General features: G+C 32.8%; 1 protein-coding gene across 2 annotated transcripts in view; it reads right to left on the reverse strand.

Annotated features, from left to right (window-relative positions):
- The window catches only part of LOC145259143 (adenosine 3'-phospho 5'-phosphosulfate transporter 2-like), a 151,878-nt gene that overhangs the window by 7,274 nt on the left and 124,272 nt on the right, over positions 1–20,332 (reverse strand). For both annotated transcript variants that reach the window (XM_080116854.1, XM_080116845.1), the window contains exons 7-9: positions 13,051–13,143; positions 11,940–12,051; positions 2,848–2,917 (exon numbers count right to left, since the gene is read on the reverse strand). In XM_080116854.1, coding sequence (XP_079972980.1) covers positions 2,848–2,917; positions 11,940–12,051; positions 13,051–13,143 — 275 coding nt within the window. The remainder of the gene's footprint in view (positions 1–2,847; positions 2,918–11,939; positions 12,052–13,050; positions 13,144–20,332) is intronic.

Genomic DNA, 20,332 nt, shown 5'->3' on the forward strand with positions numbered 1-20,332 from the left:
CAAGTGTTGTGACTTGTTTTAATAACAGTGATGATCATTAAGTAGTGATCTACAGTCCACCATCTTTGATTCAACATACTATCAATCTGAAAAGAATGCCTTCAAAGAAACAACACTTGTTGCTATGGTCCACTTCATTATTAAAGTTCTAAGAGGTGTGTTCAATACTTCTCATGGCAGTAAAACAATGAAACAATTATTAGTCTTTCTCTATATACGAACTACTCAGAGTGTTACATGCAAGAAAATGTCTAGGAGAAGACACACAACATATATTGAAAAAAAAAAAAAGAAAAGAAGTTAAAGAGAAAAATAAAATTTATTGTACAGATAAGCAGTGAAAACATATTTATGAGTAAAAGGACTGTGAGGGAGATAAATCCGGTTTTAGGTTAATCTAGCTTTTACGTGGTGTAAATAATAGCAGAGTTTGAGAAATAATAATATATTACTTTAGTCAGAATATAAGATCAGAAAATCAATATTTACCAAGAGTCTAGTTCTCTATGTGGGTGTTTGTAATTGGCTTGTTTCAGGAATTCCTTACAATCGTATTTTCTCCCAGAAAAAATAAGCCAGAGTCAAAAATAGTTGAAAGGTCACCCCAAAATAGCATTCCTTCTCAGAGCTGATATAACTGAAATTATGACACTATTAGCATCTATTTATAGTTATTGTGAATGGAACTTTCTAGAATTTATAAAATGGGACACTACAACTTGGAACTTTCTGGAGCCCTTGAAAAATAATACTTTCCTGTTCTATTTTTAGAACTCTCCAGAAACACTTAAAAAGAACATTTTTATTTCTTAATTGTAATGTATTTTAATAATAAAAGCTTTATATTATTACTAGACTACCCGTGACTCGTTGGTTCAGTATGTTATATTAGCTATGGAATTCATGTATGAGCGTAACACTTGTGACGTAAAGAAAATGTTTTTTTTGTGACGTAACAGAAACATTTCTATGAAAGTATATTAAGATGAAAAAAAGAATATTGATAGATTTCTATGAGTCATTCTGTTTATAATTGTTTATTTTTTAAAACAAAACAAAAAAACTTACAGCCATTGAATTATAAGTTGCATTAGAATAACTTAAATGCAATACGGAAATGAACGATGTAAAAAAAAAATGCAGAAAGTATTAACAATTGTTTATTTGGATAATTTAAAACGTAAAAAAAAAAAAAAAAAATTAGGCCGCTGAAAACGTACACAGTAAAAAAAAAATATGTTGTCAACAGGTCAAAGTTGATTTATTTGTGAGAAAAATGCGACAGTATAGTTGTAATATAGAATAGTTGCAAAACATCCCCTAAGGGGTCAGTATGTTATATTAGCTATGGAATTAATGTATGAGCATGACACTTGTGACGTAAAGAAAATAGTTTTTTTGTGACATAACAGAAACATTTCTATGAAAGTATATTAAAATGAAAAAGAAATATAGATTTCCATGAGTCATTCTGTTTAGAGTAGTAGTAGGGAAAATACATGTCAACCAGTAGTAGTAATAATAGGACAAGGAAGAGGAGGCATAGTAGTAGGAGGAAGAGGAGGCGTAGTAGTAGTTGTAAAGAGGAGAAGTAATAGTAGTAGCAAGAAGAGGAGGCAGAGTAGTAGTAGTAGTAGTAAGAGGAGGAGGATATTGCGCAAGCAAACAACCAAGAACGACAGAGTTTTAGTATTATATAGATATATTATATTATTAATTTATATTATTATTTATATATTTTTATATTTATTTTATATTTATATTATAATTTATATTATTATTTATGTAAGAAATTGTAATTTCTTCACATTTAAAAGAGGAAAATATCCTCTCATGACAAGAGTTATACATTTCTCCCATTGTTTAATGCAGCTCTGAACACTATTCTTACAGAACACCTCAGATTGGTCCTTCAACAACAATGTAACTTCGGAAATCAAGGCTGCATAATCTGGGAAATGCTTTCCTTTCAAAAATAACTTCATGGTTGGGAAGAGGTGAAAGCCGATGGATTCAAAGTTAGGAGAATAAAGCGGATGTGGGTGGATTTCATAGTCACAAGCTGGTGCTTTTGATCTGGCAATAAGTACATTGTGGATCAGAGTGTTGTCTTGGAGGAGAGGGATACTTTTGTTGATTTTGCCCTACCTCTTGATTTTGATAGACACTTTTAGTTTTCTCAAAAGTGATGCATAACAGGCTCCAGTAATTATAGAAATCTTTGCTGATAAATCTGCCATCACTACTCTGTCCTAATCCCAGAAGACTGACCATGACTAAATGTTTCCACTGCATTGACTGGGCTTTGGTCTCTGGATTATATTGATTGACCCCAGTTTTATCCTATGCAGCCAGTCTTTTGAAAAACTGACTCATCTTGGTACATCTTCAAATTTATTATTCTCATTTCTGGAAAGGTGTCAGCAACCTGAGAATCCATCTAGCTGACATCTTATGCATATGTAGATGGTCACGAATCATAATTTCTAGACTCTGCACTACTGAGAGATGCCTCATCAATGGCAGAGATGAGGGCAGGTCTGGAAGTTGTTTCCACAGATTTCCTGTCATTTTTAAATTCAGGTTGCCAGTGTTTTACAAGATCGTTTCTTCCATTTCATCAAAAGTCCCATGTGGTGTGCATCTTATAGAGATATAAATCATTTCACATACAAAATTGCAGATAGATTGAACAACTGGAAGTGGGCCAGGAGCATTAGTTATTGAACACCCCTCATATCTGAAACGAAAGTTGTGAATCATGGTTGTTTTAAGTACAGCAAAGAAAGAACTTTTATTAAGTTACATTTCATAAAAAGGAGGAAAATGAGAAAGGAATTTACTCACTGAATTGTAAATGGTTTTGTAAAAAACATGAAAGACAAGACGATGGTGATTGCTTTCCTGCATGTTGTCACTGAAAGAAAAAATGTGAAATTCCAAATTGAAATATTAAACATTAGCAAATTGCAAACAGATTTAAGCCTTTAACACGCCTTATATTTCTTTGATAATCACCCAAATGTAATGATATGACAACAAAAAATAAATGAAGAGTTTCTTTTCATTTTTAACTAGCCCGGATTATCTTGCATTGCTTGGGATTAAATAAGGAATGCCACATTCTATTTTGTTCAGTTCATATCATTATTACCATCACAATTTTTGTTCATATATCACTAGCATTGAAAGATTATTGCATTAACTTGTAAGTAATGGTATAGTTTTGACTATAGGGTGGAATAGTAAAATTGTCACCCAGAAAAGATGGCATGATTCCATTTCCATCTGATGAAAAGTGGTTTTCTTTTTTTCTGTTACATTCCAAGAGCAATAGGAGCCTTCTATCATGTCTAAAAGTGACACAATGTTCAACGAGCGAGATTGGAAATGTGCTGCTGTACAACTCATGCTCTCTGCTGATTCAAATTATGACAACAGGACCATTGCCAGCATCCTCAAAATGCAAATCTGGATGGTTCGGTGCTTGAGGGCACAGCTCAATGAAATTTCCGACCACGGTTATGGTCTTTGGTGTGGTTTTCAAGGGAGAGCCACATCATGCCACTTCACATCTCCAAAGTCAGCTTGAAAGTCAACATCAAAGTGTACTTGAATGTGTTGAAGAATTTAGTAATCCTTTGGTGGAATCCGGTGGCCGCTGGCAGACCCTGGGTGTAGCAGCAGGACTTGGCGCTGGCCCATAAGTCCAAAGAGACCCACGCTTGGCTTCAGAAGGAGTGCTATGACTTTGTACTCTTCTTTCACTACCCCCACTTCTCCTCTGACCTGAACCCACTGGACTACTGTTTGGTCATAGGTTGAGAACATCACCAACATGGCCTCCCACAGAACCAAAGCTAGCCTGACCACCACCATCTGCAGAGTATTTGCTGAGCTCCCGCCAGCGCTTGTGAAAAAGGCATGCTCCCAGTTCTGGATCCGTATCAAGGCGGTGATTGAGGCTGAAGGTGGCTACATTTAATAGATGTCAGCTTTACTACATAATCAAGTTATCTGAATTAATTTTTTCAATAAAAGTTTTAAAATAAAGCTATAGTGTTGTTTTCTTTAGGGCGACAATTTAATCGTTCCACCCAGTATAGACAGATATCAAATCTATATTAATAGATTTTTTAAAATTTTATAATATTCAATTTTAAAGGTGTAGGCCAAGATTTTATGCATTGACTGTGTGGAAGTGGATGCAAATAATGTAACATTAATCAAAATACATTTTGATAGGCACACCTGCCATTTATTATCAGTAGAATTATAAAGTGTCCAGACAGCCAAACACATAGTTTTATGAGGCTTGTCTAAATGTCTCCAATATAAAACTAAATGAGAAGCATGGGGTCACATCATAATAACAAAATCATTAAAGATTTTTATTTGGATTATTCAGAATATTCTCATAATCTTTCGGACGATGTAAAATTGAAAAAATTTATATAATCAAAGAAAAATATATACTTGAAAAACATTATATAATCAAAGATAATATATAATTGAAAAACATTATATAATCAAAGATAATATATAATTGAAAAACATTATATAATCAAAGATTATATATAATTGAAATTTATAATTGAAAATTATATATAATTGAAAAACATTATATTATATTATATATATATTATATTTTATTGTATTATATAATTGAAAATTATATATAATTGAAAAACATTATATTATATTATATTATATTGTATTATATAATTGAAAATTATATATAATTGAAAAACATATAATCAAAGAAAATTAGCAGACTTTAATCTTCATGTTACTAGTCACCCATAATACAGTTTGTTAGCTTGCTCTTGTGCCATTAGTCATGAGAAGTTTTAAATCATAAATTGTATTCTTAATATCACCTGTACTGAGGATTGAACCTTCAACCTCTATAAGACTGTCACTAAGAATTGATTATTATTATTATCCACTGAAATCTGTTATGCCACAAGATGAGAACAGTACAAATAATCTAAACCATACAAATTATCAATCCTCACCTCAAAAATTCAAAATAAAGCATAAACGATAAATGAACATATCTTATGTAGTGCTCCTTATTGATATGTGACTGTCATATTTATAAGAAAAATACAGCAAATTTATATTTATTGCTTGCTTTAATTTAAACCCTTTGCATACGTAAATGCAAATGATTATTGCATGTTTGAGCATCAGTAGAGTTTGCAAGCAGTATAACTAAAATTTAGATCCTCTACAAAATATTTGAATGCACCGATGTTGGTGGAGGACTTTACACACTGAGAGAAGATTATATCCATTGACTCCATCTATCACATCAATAAACAAAACAGAATGCAATGTACATTCATATAATATTACATCTTCGATCCAGTTTTGAGGTACAGAATTAACTTTGGCCCTCTGCACTCAGACTTAGGGTTAGCATGTGCACCAGCTTTAATTAAAGGGTAAGGGAATTTACCACCGCAGATGCACCACCCAACTGATTCCTATTAGATATTCAACCCATGAGTATCAAGGCTCTTAGCTGACTACAGTCAGGTTTAGGCAAATAGGGTGTTAGGTTTGTACTCCTTGTAAGCCCTTCTTGCCCAAGCACAAAAAAAATGCGTCTCTTCACACTGACGTCAACTGAGCAAGAGACAAAATCATTTTTTATTTTTCCCTTCTCCCCCACCCCCATCACCGATTTGCATGTGCATGACATCATTCGCCCCTTGGCTTCAATCCTGCATCATATCTAAAAGCAGAATGGGTTGCCGTCTGATAGATTTTTTATTGCCTACGTGATCTCTCATTCTGATTTAATGGCAACACTTACAGATGCTCCGTTGAGTCAAAGCACCGCTTTATCACTTCTCCCTTCTTTTTCTGGTGTTGCTCGGACCCAGTTCGTCACGTTATATTATATGCATATATTTTCAGTATATACTTCAGTTAGCCTGATGATTTTTCCCAAGAATGCATAATAAATGTTTCTATATAACTTTTTTATCATAAGTATATTTTTGCAAAATTAATATATATATATATATATATATATATATATATATATATATATATATATATAAAATAGAGGATAGTGTTGTTCTAATAAAAGAAAAGTGTTTATTAAAAGAAGTAGAACTAACAACATTTATTAATCTCTAAAAAATATTTAATACTCGCAGAGTTGCCCAGCATTGCCCAGTTGTAAAATACACTTAAATATGATATTTAAATTTATGCAGATTTCATGTACAGTGATGATCATATTTATTGGCACGGTAAAATAAAAGTTAAATTTTGTCTAATAAATTCTAAAAAAGGGATTAAATTAAAGAAAATAACAAAGTATATTATGTATTTTTAACTGGCCTTTCCGATGCAGCAATCGGATTTTAGAAAAAATAAATAACAAAGGAACAACAAACATAATTGCAAAAAACCCTTGTTCAAAATTATTGGCACGATTTATTTAATAATCAATTGTATAGCCTTTGGCCTTGATTACCTTCCTCAGTCGCTTTTCATAGTTTACAACCAAGTTGTTGCACTCTTCAGTAGTAATTTTAGCCCACTCTTCCTGACAATAATCCTCCAATTGAATAAGATTCTTAGGCTTCCTTTGCATTACCCTCAATTTTAATGTTCTCCATAAATTTTCAATTGGATTAAGGTCTGGGCTTTGTGATGGCCACTCCAAAACATTAATATGATTGTCCTCAAGCCATTTCTTAGTCAGTTTAGCCGAATGCTTTGGGTCATTATCTTGCATGAACCACCAACGACGACCAAGTGAGAGCTCTTTAGCAGAGTCTTTCAGGTTTTCATCCAATATTTTAACATAATCTTCCTTTTTTATGCTACCTGTGACCTTAACAAGTCGCCCTGGTCCAGAGGCAGCAAAGGATCCCCAAAACATCAAACTGCCTCCACCGTGCTTCACTGTGGGTATGGTGTTCTTAGGCAGGAAAGCTTCGCCAGATTTTCTGTAAATATAAGACACTTTATTATGGCCAAATAACTCTATTTTCGTTTCGTCAGTCCATAGAACACGTTTCCAGAATGCAACATCTTTATCAATATGACGTTTTGCAAAGGCTAGCCTTGCTTTCAGGTGCATAGGCTTCAATAAGGGAGTCTTTCTCGGACGACATGCTTTTAAACCAGCTCTCTTCAAAACTCTACCAACTGTATGTCGAGATACATTCACTCCAGAGGTGCTCTGTTCATCAACAATCTCCCCAACAGAGATCCTTGGGTTTTGTTTTACTTGTCGAACAATTTTCCGTTCATCTCTTGGGGAAAGAATCCTTTTTCTCCCTCTACCCTCTAAACTCATAACGTGGCCTTGCGATTTGAACTTGTTTATTATGGCTCTAACAGTGGATTTGGGAAGGTTTAGCTTCTTTGAAATCTTATCATAGCCCTCCCCATTGGTATGGCATGCTACAACAAGCTTCCTGACGTCTTCGCTGTGTTCCTTAGTTTTAACCATGGCGATTGAAAATTATAATTTAGTCACTTATAATAGTTTAAATAAATCGCTATCTAAAAATTATCTGAAAAAAATTATTCACTGAATTAGCGTTAAACAAGCATAATATGGCTATAAAAAAGTTCAGAAAGCACGTAAACCGGAAATTGATTGATATTATACTGATACTAAAAGAAAAACAAAGCCGTGCCAATAATTTTGAACAAGGGTTTTTTGCAATTATGTTTGTTGTTCCTTTGTTATTTATTTTTTCTAAAATCCGATTGCTGCATCGGAAAGGCCAGTTAAAAATACATAATATACTTTGTTATTTTCTTTAATTTAATCCCTTTTTTAGAATTTATTAGACAAAATTTAACTTTTATTTTACCGTGCCAATAAATATGATCATCACTGTATATACTTATAGAATCAAACATCTATCAATTATTATATATTATATTGTACCCAATACATAGTAATGATTTCAAAAGTAAAATAAATATATATATATATATATATATATATATATATATATATAAATGTGTATATATTTGTGAATGTATACAAGAAAATGTTCAGTTGACTTATGCTTGTCAAGTTTCAATTTCCTTCAATTTTGACCCCATTAGCAGCTATTTTTACTGGCTAAAAAAAAAAACATGAAAAAAAAAAGGTCAACAAAAATGCAATTATTTGACTCGCCTTACACTGCTCTACGATTTTGCATCTCTAAGGAAATACTGCTTGACAAAATGAAGACAAACAGGCAGACATAGTGAGTTTTATAAATTAGATTACAATGAGTGAATATGTCGTATTATCATTTTCATTTTATTTATTGTTAATCTATATTTTTTTTTACTAAAAAATGGTTTAGGTAATAAGCGTTCTTTTAAGTGCTACTCTATTTTATATGATTAAAATAGGAATTAAAAATTTATTGAAAATATATTTGCAAACCAAACTGGTTTTCTAATAATAAAAAAAAAAAAAAATACTTGTAATAAATGAATATCCAAACAATTTCAGTACTCACAGAACAGTCAATCCAAAATATTGACAAAAAATTCTGAATAAGTTCCCAGAAATACCCAAAGCACTTTACAGTTTATAAGCCACAAAAATATACACAGGTGACACTAAGCATGTGAAGTGTTAGGTTAGATTAAAAACATATATTTTAGCTCTTTAAACAATCCCTCTCCTCCAAAAAGTATGACTTTCAAATTTTAAGCTGTTTTGACTATTTCTGTTAGCAACCATTTTAACACCAGATAAAGGCGCATAAAAAAATAAATAAATGGTTCACAAAAATTGAAGTCGTTTGATCCACCTTATGTCACTCTGCCAATGTTTGTCTCCAAGGAGATATGGTTTGAAAAAAATGGAGACAGGCAGACATAGTGAGTTTTATAAATGAGATTTTACTTTTTTTTTCAAGTTTAGAGTTTAAATTTCTATAACACACATTTCAAGCATGTTTAGCATTCTTCAGATATTGTTTTGAAAAACACGAGTTCAATATTCTTATTATAAAGTTGGGTGTCTTATTGCTCATGCTATACTTGTAGGTTCCATTCCTCTTGCTCTCCAAGTCCTCATTAGTACATCTTGGGGCATGCCACCCAAGTTTATTGAAGTGTGGTGATTCTTTAATCAATATTTTAATATAGAATTAGGAGTACAAAGGTTGTTTATTTTTATATTCTGTTTTTTATGTGCACACATGTATATGCATTTAGGTCTGTGTATCTGTTCTGATTTATGTAACTTGGTGTGTATATGCATATGTATGTGTTCATATATGATTTTATGTACATGTATTTTCATATATATGTATATATGTACTTCTACTTAATATTGACATTCTTGTGACCAGCTTCTTTACTTGATAACTTTTCTGCAATGGGAATTATATATATATATATATATATATATAGTGGTATTAATAGGAGCAAAATTCACAAGATAAGAAAAGATTAAAAAAAACTTTTCAAATTCGAAAGGGCAGAAATATAAATATAGAAGTATATATTTATAGAACAACCACCTTATCCAGACTAAAAAGGTCAATATCAGAACCTAATATAAGTAGAAAAGATCAAGATATTGTAGAATTAAATTTACAATATTTTATTCAAAACAAGGAATACAAAAATAAAAGTGAAAGGTTCCTTATTCCATGGAGTTCCAAAAAAAATGACTTTTCTCCTTAGAGGTAAGTATAGGTAAGTATTTATTTTTGCTGTAAATTTAATTTTACAATATCTTGACTTTTTTTTACTTATATATATAAGTAAAAAAAACACACTTCAAGAAAATTTGGAAATAATTTAAGATTTCACAATACTGTAAACTTAAAGACCATATAAATATTAGTATCAATATTTATAAGACAATCTCAACCAAATGAAAAAGTTCAATATACAAAATAAAGCAACAATATATATAAAAATTTGGAATTAAATTCAATAAATTAAAAATTTAGCACAGATTGAAAACTAAAGTTTGCATGAAATTTATATTAAAAAAGGATATGCCAAGACAAAATATTATTTTGTTCACTACATTTCCTCCAATGATATGAGCCATTTATTGAAATTCCATGGAATAAGGAAAAAACTTTAAATCTTTGTATCCCTTGTCAAATAATATATCATAAATTTTGAATTTACTGAATTTAATTCCATATATACATACATATACACACATAAAGACGAAACGTTGATGAACACATAATACGGTTTGTTCCTTTTTATTTCTCTCTCTCTCTATATATATATATATATATGTTTCTCCAAAACCTCTGGCCTTGATGGAGGGGAGACTAAAACTTGCTGCTATGGTCTCCAATGATCTGAAATAACAGCAAGGAGAAAACCAATTCCAAATATTTCTCATATGTTATATCTCCCCTCTTTTGGAAATAGGGTATGATTATGAATATCCCCAGTATTAAAATAACCTTTATACACTGAAATTTGCTTTATGTATGTAAATCAAGGAGGGGAGATATAGCATATGAGAAATATTTGGAATTAAGTCTCCCCTTGTTGTTACTTCAGATCATTTGAAATCACAGTAGCAAGTTTTAGTCTCCCCTTCATTAAGGCCAGAAGTTTTGGGGAAATTATATATATATATATATATATATATACACACACACACACAGGTAGCCAAATTGAATATTGAAATGCTCAGATCTTTGGTTGTATTGGACAAAACTACATGAAAATTTGCAGGCTTTTTGAAGATTATAATACTATTCTATGGTTAAAATTTTATAGCAATTAGTAAAAAAAGAACTTATATTTTTAAACCAATAAAACATGCACAAATTTGTCTACATTTGTATATATATAGTGTCTTGGCAGGCCAGCTTCAATTTTAGTGCTTTGGGATGAATTTTGCTTAGGGTTGTTTTTTTGGCTTGGTTGTCTCCCCTTATGGCCTTACCAGGCCACTAATATATATATATATATATATATACTAGACTACCCGTGACCCGTTGGGTCAGTATGTTATATTAGCTATGGAATTCATGTATGAGCGTAACACTTGTGACGTAAAGAAAATAGGTTTTTTTTACGTAACAGAAACATTTCTATGAAAGTATATTAAAATGAAAAATCACGGACGGATCACTCAAACATAAAAAAAATCCTCCCTATTCGTATAAAGTTACCCATTTTTCCGAATAATCGCTCAAAAATCGAAAATTAAACATGATTTTCCAATGAATCGAATGCCGACGAAAGTCATTTAGCTGTCAAAACGCACATGAACCTACCGATGAGAAATATAAGAATGAAAAACCCATATTGGAATCCTTCAACCAAGTTATAGAAACTTAAAATCTAAAAAAAAAAAAATTAATAAAATCTAAAGCAAAAAAATAAAACCTAAATAAATAAAATAAAACTAATATTGAAACAGATTAGTAAATGTGTCAACAAATTCACTGTTCTCACACAACTATTTTGTATCTAGAAATGTAAACAAAAAATAAGGAAGGAAGGAAGGAAAAGGGACGGATAAAGAGTAGTAGTAATAGTCCTGGCTTTACTACAATTGTTCTTATGTTTGTTAATGGGTTAAAGTTGTTTAGTTGTAAGAAAATAGCGATAGTATAGTTAGTTGCAAAACACCCCCACTCTTCCCATGTTAAATAATAATTTTGAAATAATAACATTAATATTTCAGTGTGCAAGTCAAAATCTGCAAAAGTAGCGATTTGTGTTTATTTGTTTACATTGTTATGGATTAATGTTTATGCGCGCATGCGCAACCAGATACCGTAAACCGGAAAGTGGGTTACATCACTCGTTACAAGGTCATTTGAGTTTTATAATTATATAGACATATATACACACACATACAAACACACATTGTTCTTTATTGTAGAATGAAAGATATTAAATTAATAGCATTATTTCTTTCTTGTTATAGGTTTAGAGATTAAAGTTTCTTTTACCTGTAACTGCAATGAGAGCACCAAATGATTTGACAAGGGTCAACACACTGATAAGGCCTAGGTAACCAGTTATGGAAAAGATGAAGGCATAACCATATGTGAAAGTCGGATGCTGTACAAAAGCAAAAAAGAGACACATAAAAGCTGATACCTTTTAATACAATTGTTTTATTGTAAGAAAATACACAGAGACAAAAGAATAAAATTGATAACTCATGATTCATTAGTAAATAAAAATAAATCTTTAAACAGATGCACACATATCATTCATCCGCAGAAACGGTCATGTCAGTGGATTCACAAAGAACAACTGCCAAGAAAGTATCAGCTATTGGAGAAAATGCAGGTGCAAAGACTGACAGTTTTTATGACATGGGTCACATGAATTGTGTAACATATTTTGTATTTACTTATGCAAAATTGTACACTAAACTTGATAATAGGTTATAAAAATAAAGAAAATCTGTTTGATGTACATACCAATGATAAAAAAAAACATTGTACACTTAAAATTACATAAATTAATCGAGCAGTTTTATTTTTACATAAAAACAAAATCATTTTTAAGTAAATTTGAGTTTTTCCAATGTTCCTCCTCCCCATGTTAAGAATGGTTTTCTAAAATCTCGCAAAAGTTTTATTTGGAGTTATCGCCCTTGTTTCTTTAAACTGTATTCAAGATGGCATTACAAGATTGTCACTTATCATTTGGCAATAAGATTTGATTTTCTTATTTAAAGATAAAATTACTTGATCAATTTACATGATTTTTTGTGTACAATATTTTTTTTTGTCACAGATATGTACACTATACAGATTTTTTTTTTATTTCTGTCTTTTTATGAGGGAAACGAACAAGCACCTTTTTCTTTTACTATTTTATTAGGTACTTATACATCTATGTTACAACACTGAAATAATAACATTTAGAAAGCTATTCTTAACATGGGGAAAGGATGGTATTTTGTAACTATTCTGTACTTTCACTTAACAATTTAATAAACAAAAATATCGTAAAAACTGAATTTAACTTGAAAATATTATTTAAAAGTTAGCATGGTAACATAGAAGCATCTAATTTTTTTTTCTATCACTAGCAATTTCTTCTTACCTCGGAACAGAATCTGATAGCAGGGAGCAGGTTACCTGTCAATAGTAAGCCAACAAATATGTACACAAATCCAATGGAACAAGAATATAAAACCTAGAAAAAGAGAAAAATAGTTGATTAATCTGGTATGAAAAAAATTGCATACTACAAAAGACTTGACCACATGACAGAGCAATGTAGGTCTAACCAAGAAACAAAAGAAATTGTTAGAAAGTAAAGTTGATTGTTCAGTATATTAGCCTTTCAATTGGTGTGAGGTTATTTAAGGTCAAAGAGGTGCATTTTGTTTTCCATTTTGTAAAGTTTTGTCTTAGTAGATTAAATGTCTTCTTTTTTTTTTTTTAATTTTTCAGTGGGACAGAGTGAAATTGTAGTTATTTTACTTTTGGTATGTCAACCTGGGTATTTGTTGTTGGCATCTTTTTTTTTTTCTTTTGAAAGAATGCTTATATTTTGAAAAAGAGATTTACTTTTTTCATATAGTTTAGTATTTTTCTTATTTGATGCTATTACTATTGTAGTATTTTTGCCGGATTGGGGCTAAGTGGACATAGTTTATTAAAAAGTGTTTTACTGTGTAGTTCTCTCTTGGCAAGATATGCATTCTGGAAGGTTTTCTCTTTTCAATAAGAAAAAGTGGACAATATTTGTGTGGTCTGTTTTTAAACTTGCCATGACTACCTCTTTTTACAAGTCTGAATTTAGGATTCCATTCCCAAGAATGGGTTTGATTTCTTGTAAGATTTTTTTATAAGTGTTTTATTATTTTTGCCATCTGATTTTAATATGAATTTATGCTTGCTTTGAAAATCGGTATAGTGGATTTTTAGGTTAGATATTTTCATATTTAATGATTCTTTTGCTGCAATGTTGGCTTTTGTATTTATGTGAATGTGAATATGACTTGGAATCCAACACAAGATATTTTGTTTTGTTTCCGAGCAAATTTGTTATTAGGGGACTGTGCATGTTCTTTTCTTTTAGTGAAGTTAGAACAGATATAAAATCAGAGAAAATTATGAATTTGTTTGCTTGGTCAGCAGTTATGTTTGGGGCCAAGTGTATTGTTGAGGCTTAAGACGGAAGATTTATCAGGCAGACGTTTTTGGATTCTTCTTTGTTGGTGTATAGCTAAACATCTGGCTTGTTCATTGGTTTTAGCTCCATATATATAAAAATGTTCATAATCTGGGTAGTCTTAAAGGGTGACATATTTTTTCTATATAACTAGGCTTAGTTGTGTTGATTTGGGGGTATTTAGAGGTTTAGTAATATTGTAGTTTGATTTGTTTGCTGGGGTGGGTTTTCAGAGATGAGAAATAACCAAGATGGGTGTTTTAGCCTAGTAGCTTTGCAGATTAGTGGAGTGTTCACGTCGGCTTTGTCTTATTTCCTCCATACACAGTCCAAATAACTTGACTGCTTTCTTTTTTTTTTTATTATTCAATTTTCACCCCAAACAAGTAACAGTGCCACTTTGAAGTAGGGGGCTACTATCGAGGATATAATTTGCGGGGGCATTATGAAGGGAGATGAGTAGCAAGATGTTTGTTCACATTACACTTGAACTTCTGCATATCAGTACAGTTGAGAAAGCAGAATCCCAGAAGGGAGTTCCAAAGACTTGCAGTTCTGGGGAAGAAACTAGTAAAGTAAAAGGCTTTCTTGCACCTAGGGATCTCTACTGTAAAGGGGTGGGACTTAGTTGCTTGTCAGGTTTGTCGGGGGTAGTCACGTCGAGGAGGTACAAGTGCTTGCAGTTCCTCAGAGCATTCACCATTAAAGTATTTGTAGAACAGGCAGAGGGATGTAACATTTCATTGATGGGACAGAGGCTGAAGCCTAGATGACAGTTCAGGACCTATCAGGTTGGCGACTCTCTTTTGAACCCTGTCCAGGAGTGAGAGACAAGCAGCAGATGCACCGGCCCAAATGTGACAACAGTACTCCATACATGGGCGAATGGTGGATTTATAGAGGTACAGGATACTTTCAGGTGTCAGTAGTTTTCTAGCACGGTAAAGAGAGCCTACCTTTTTTGCAGCAGCCTTGGCAATGCTCTCAATGTATCTATTCCAGTTCATGTTCCCTGTAAACGTTAGGCCGAGGAGTTTAAAAGAAATACTTTCAGGCAATGTGTTCTTGGCCATTGCTATTGGTGGAAGAGAAGGTTTCTTGTAGTTATTGAAGGAAACAAGCTAAGTCTTGGCAGCATTGAATGTGACCATCCATTTTTGTCCCCATTCCACTACAGATTGGAGGTCTTCCTCTAGTGTTTCTGCCATTTCCTTAGATATGTGTTCATTTATTTTCCCCTCACGCCTGTTATAGAGAGTGGTGTCATCGGCAAATATACCCATCTCCGAAACAATTTTATCAGGGAGGTCATTTATGAATATCAGGAATAATAAAGGTCCAAGAATAGACCCCTGAGGCACTCCCGCATTTATATCATATTGTTTAAATGTACAACTGTCGGGGACAACTTGGATTTTTCTCTTACTTAAGAAGGATTTAATTACATTATGTTTTCTTTCAGTTATACTATATGATCTAATTTTCCTTAGAAGACCATCGTGCCATACCCTGTCAAAAGCGTTAGATATATAAAGGGCTACCGCTCTACCCTCCCCTGTTTTGTCCAGTAAACGGTATATACGTTCAGAGACTACAGTTAGGATATCTGCTGTTGAACAGGCTTGCTTAAATCCATATTGTTTGTCGGTTAGGAGTTTAGCAGCTGTTAGGTGTTGGACTAGGGCTTGATTAACTAAGGACTCAAATATTTTGGCGAAAAGCGGGAGGAGGTTAATAGGGCGATAATTTAGTGGATCAGTTCTTTCAACAGAATTCTGGAAGACTCGTACCACAGAAGCGGTTTTCCAGCAGTCGGGAAAGCAAGATTCATTAAGGCATTTATTGTAAAGTTTGGAGAGAACTGGAGCAATCTCAGCAGAGCATTTTTTTTAATAGCACAGCCAGGATGAGATCTGGTCCACGTGCTTTTGAGGTGTCTAGATTTTTTATGATGCCATGTACCTGAGAAAGGGTGATTTTCAAATCGTCTAGTGTCGCGTCTGTCCGCAAAGGAAAGTCAGGGAGGGAGTGGTGTGCCAGGTCCAGTGTGGAGTTTGAGGCAAACCAATTGACAAGCAGATTAGCCTTGTCGGTTGGCGTGTAAGCAACCTCATGATTGTTTGATAGTGGGGGAATCGTTGACTGCCCATTATTTATTACACTGTGGTAGATTTTCCAAAAATCACGGGTTCCTAATTTCTGTGCTTCGATACGTTTTCTGGTGGTTTCAGTGTAATCTGTCTTAGCTATCGCTATTACTCTCTTACAATTATTTCTAGCTTCTATATACTTCTGTCTGTTTGAACTGGACTTATGTCGGTTGAATCTGCAGAACGCATGCTGCCTTTGAGCAATGGCAACTGACCAAGCAGAAGTAAACTATTGTGGAGAGTGGGGCTTGCTATAGAATTTCCGTGTGGGAACATGTGCTTCAATTGCAGTTTTGAACCATTCAGTGGTCTCATTTGCACACTGTTCCACTAGAAGGGAAAAGATATTTCGCCATGAGATATCTCTGATGAGTTCCCTGATGGCTTCCCAATCAGCCTTTTTGTAATACCTTGTTGTTTTGAGTAGTTGGTCATCAGTTTTAGGGCGAGAATTTAGGGTGATTTCTACCATTACCACAGCATGATCAGCATTTCCGAGTTGGCTGTGGGCATTTGTTGTACAATCATCGGGAACTGTTGTCAGAAATACATCTAGAAATGAGGCATGTTGATCTTGCTGGTCTGGGAAACGTGCCGAAAATGTAACTGTCTGAGATAGGGAATGGGATATAGAGAAGCTATGTGTTGTGCTACCAGCTACATCTGTGTAATTAGAGAATCCAAGCCAGTTACTGTGTTGGACATTGAAGTCACCAAATATAGTAAAACTCCTTTAATTTGAACTTCCTCTAACATTGGACTTCCTCTCATTTAGACTTCCTCTAAACTTGAACTGTCTCGTCATTGAAATTGTATTAGCATATTTGATGCAGAGTTGCAATAAAATTGTTTACATGGTTTAGTCAGATATTACGCAGAAATGTTAATATTGGTACTATGTAATTAATGTAGATTAGCTATTGATAATTTACACTAACTGTAAATTTTTTTTTTTTCAGATTGCTATATTTAAAATAGTGTAAAACAACCCATCACAATGGCTTGCAACTCTAAAAGAAAACTAGTGACACTGACTTTACTCGAAAAACGTCAAATTATAGAAAAATTAGATGCTAGAGTTGAAAATAGCGTTATATTGAGAGATTATGAGATTGGAAGAAGTACACTGTTTTACATCAAAAAGAAAAAGGAGGAAATATTGAATATTTCTCTCCAAATAAAAGACATGTCAAAAGAAGGACTGTTTGCAGACCAAAGCAAGTTGAATTCGATCAAATATTGCATGAGTAGTTTGTAGCAAAACGTAATGAAGGTGTAGCAATATCTGTGGCCATGTTAATTGCTAAAGCAAAATCTCTTGATCCTAATGTAAATAACCAAGAACACTCTGATGAAGCAATATCATGGGATGATGCAGAAAAGTCTATGGAGACGATTATAAAATTTCTAGAAGAAAGTTCTTACTTTAGTGACAACTATGTTTTGCAAGCAATGCCACTCCGAAGAGATATAATCATAAAGAAGCTACAGAACCAAGAAATTGTAGATTTTTGTGATTGGTTACGTGATACAATGGCAGCGCTCGAGAGTTCACTCGATGAAAATAGAAACTACAATGAGACTCATTCAATGAATAACTAAAAAAACTGTATTTTACATAAATGTATGATTTCTGTAGATGATAACTTAGGTAATAAATACCTAACAAGTAAGAGTAGATTTAATTTTTATTTTCAATGTTTTTGTTCCTGGTAATAATATTTAACAATTCTTACTTGCAATACATCGTTAACTCATACTTGAAGTATCATATAGCAATGAATTTCATTTACTATTTTTTAATTCTTAGAAAATTAAAGTTAACTGCAGCACATTTTTTATCATGAAACTTGAACAACATCCTCTAATTTGAACGAAGCAGGTGTTCAAATTATAGGAGTTATACTGTACATGTACTTGTGCATTAGTATCGAGGAAGAGTGCTATAGCTATGCTGTCAGAGACTTTGTTTATTAGAGTACAGTCCAAGGTTGAGGGAGAGCGGTAGAGAAAATACAAGTAGCTAATATTATGTTACATATTTAGTCTGAAGCACATAAAGGCTTGGTCGTCTGATTCTAGTTTTATTTCTCTAGTCAGGGGGAGGGTGCTACAACTATAGACTCCAATCCCATGCATATGTCTGTCCGAGTGTTTTCTGTTTTGAGGATAAAGATTTTATGTTTAGGGTGATAAATTCATGTATAGGGTTTGGGGTATAGGATGTCAATTTTTGTATAGTATTGGATGTTGAGCTTCTTTCTTTTTTGTCTCATTGTCTGTACTGGTTCATTTGCTTCTGTATATACACTCAACAGGTGTAGTAGTGAAAGCCCCTAATGCAAATTTGAGTCCTTGGTTATGGATTATATAGAGTTCTTTGATGTAAGATTTTCTTAGTGCGCCATAGACAAAACAATTCTAGTCAAGTTTAGATCTAATAAATGATTGCTAAAGTTTGAAGTGTTTGGAAATCAGCGCTTCAGTTTGCATATGCTACAGTTCTTAAGAGTTGCATTCTTTGGTTGCATTTCTTCTTTAAAAGTTTTATATAAAGTATGCAGGTAAGGTTTTTTTTTTATCAACTATGATGCCAAGATATTCATACTGATGTGTTATTGTTTGTTATTACCAAGTTTTAATTCATGGTCGTAGTGCATTTTTCTGTATTGGCAAAAGTGAATGCATTTGTTGCTTGAGAGAAGCTAAAACCATTTTTGGTAGTTCAGTTATTTATTTTGTTTCGGCATAGCTGCAGACATCATTCTATGGTGTTCATATATTTGGCCTTGAAATTTTTTAGGTTATCTACATAGATGCCATATTCTGTCCTGGAATTGATGTTTTTGGCTATACTGTTAATTTTTATATTGAACAGTGTAACTGAAAAAATTCCCCCCCCCCCGAGGAGGGGGTCGGGGCGACATTTCCAAGTCCAACTTGAAAGATTGTCACTCATAACTTTTAATGAATATTGGTATTCTTTCTTTTAGACCTAATTCTTTTAGAGTTCCAAACTTCCATGAAGTGTGAAAGGCTCGTTCTAAATCAAAAAATATTATTTTATGTTCTTTTTGAATGAAGGTTTCTCTTATGTAGGTTTTTCTAGTTTTATATAATGTGGTTAATGGGCCTTTTTCTTTCTCTAAAGCCTGCTTGGAGTTTGGTAATTAGATTATTTATTTCTAAATACCAAATTAGTCTTTTATTAACGATCCTCTCAAAGATTTTGAATTTACAAGTGTAAGAAGTTAGGGACAGTAATTTGTTGCGTCTGAAGGATCCTTTGTAGGTTTAGGTATGGGAACTATTATGGCTCATCTCCAAACATCTGGGAATTTTTTGTTGATCCAGATCTTGATAAATATTTGTAGTAGGTATTCTTTCGATTTTCTTAGGAAAACATAGTGGATTTCATCAAAACCATGTGAAGAACCATTTTTGAGTAACTCTTCTAGTTCAAACGTAATGGTTTCATCATAGTTTGGAGTGTTATTTGAATGGAATTCAATTTTTTATTTTCTTCATGGTTTTTGATGGTTTGACATTTTTTTTTTTTTTTGATTTGTTGAAAAGGAATTTTTGGCAAAATTTTTGGATAAAACTTTAGTTTTGTCTTCAATTTTGTATTAGGATTTGATTTTTTTTTAATAGTATGACTTGATTCTCAGACGTGTCTCATTAAGAATGGTTGGAGGTTATCACACAACTTATAATTTATTTTTGCAATGTTGATAAACATAGCATAGAGATTTTAAGGAGGTGGTCTGACACTCCTCAGATCTTGAGCATGTGGTACAATGGGGAAAGAGGTGGCTTGTTACCTTTAATGCATCTAAAACCAAGATTTTATCTTTATATCATCAATGCTCTGATCCCCATCTGGCATCAATTGAAATGAATGGCTCTCGTTTTGGGGAGGCCTCATGTTTTGACAAGCTTCTGGGCTTGACCTTTACTCCTGATCTGAAATGGAACACATACATTAAATCCGTTGCCAAGGGCGCTGGAAAAATCATGGGATCCTTCTGTCGATCCAGTAAATCTCACTGCTG

Source organism: Euprymna scolopes, chromosome 3 (genome assembly GCF_053919585.1).
Source record: "Euprymna scolopes isolate OS-2025 chromosome 3, ASM5391958v1, whole genome shotgun sequence".
NCBI classification, from domain to species: domain Eukaryota; kingdom Metazoa; phylum Mollusca; class Cephalopoda; order Sepiida; family Sepiolidae; genus Euprymna; species Euprymna scolopes.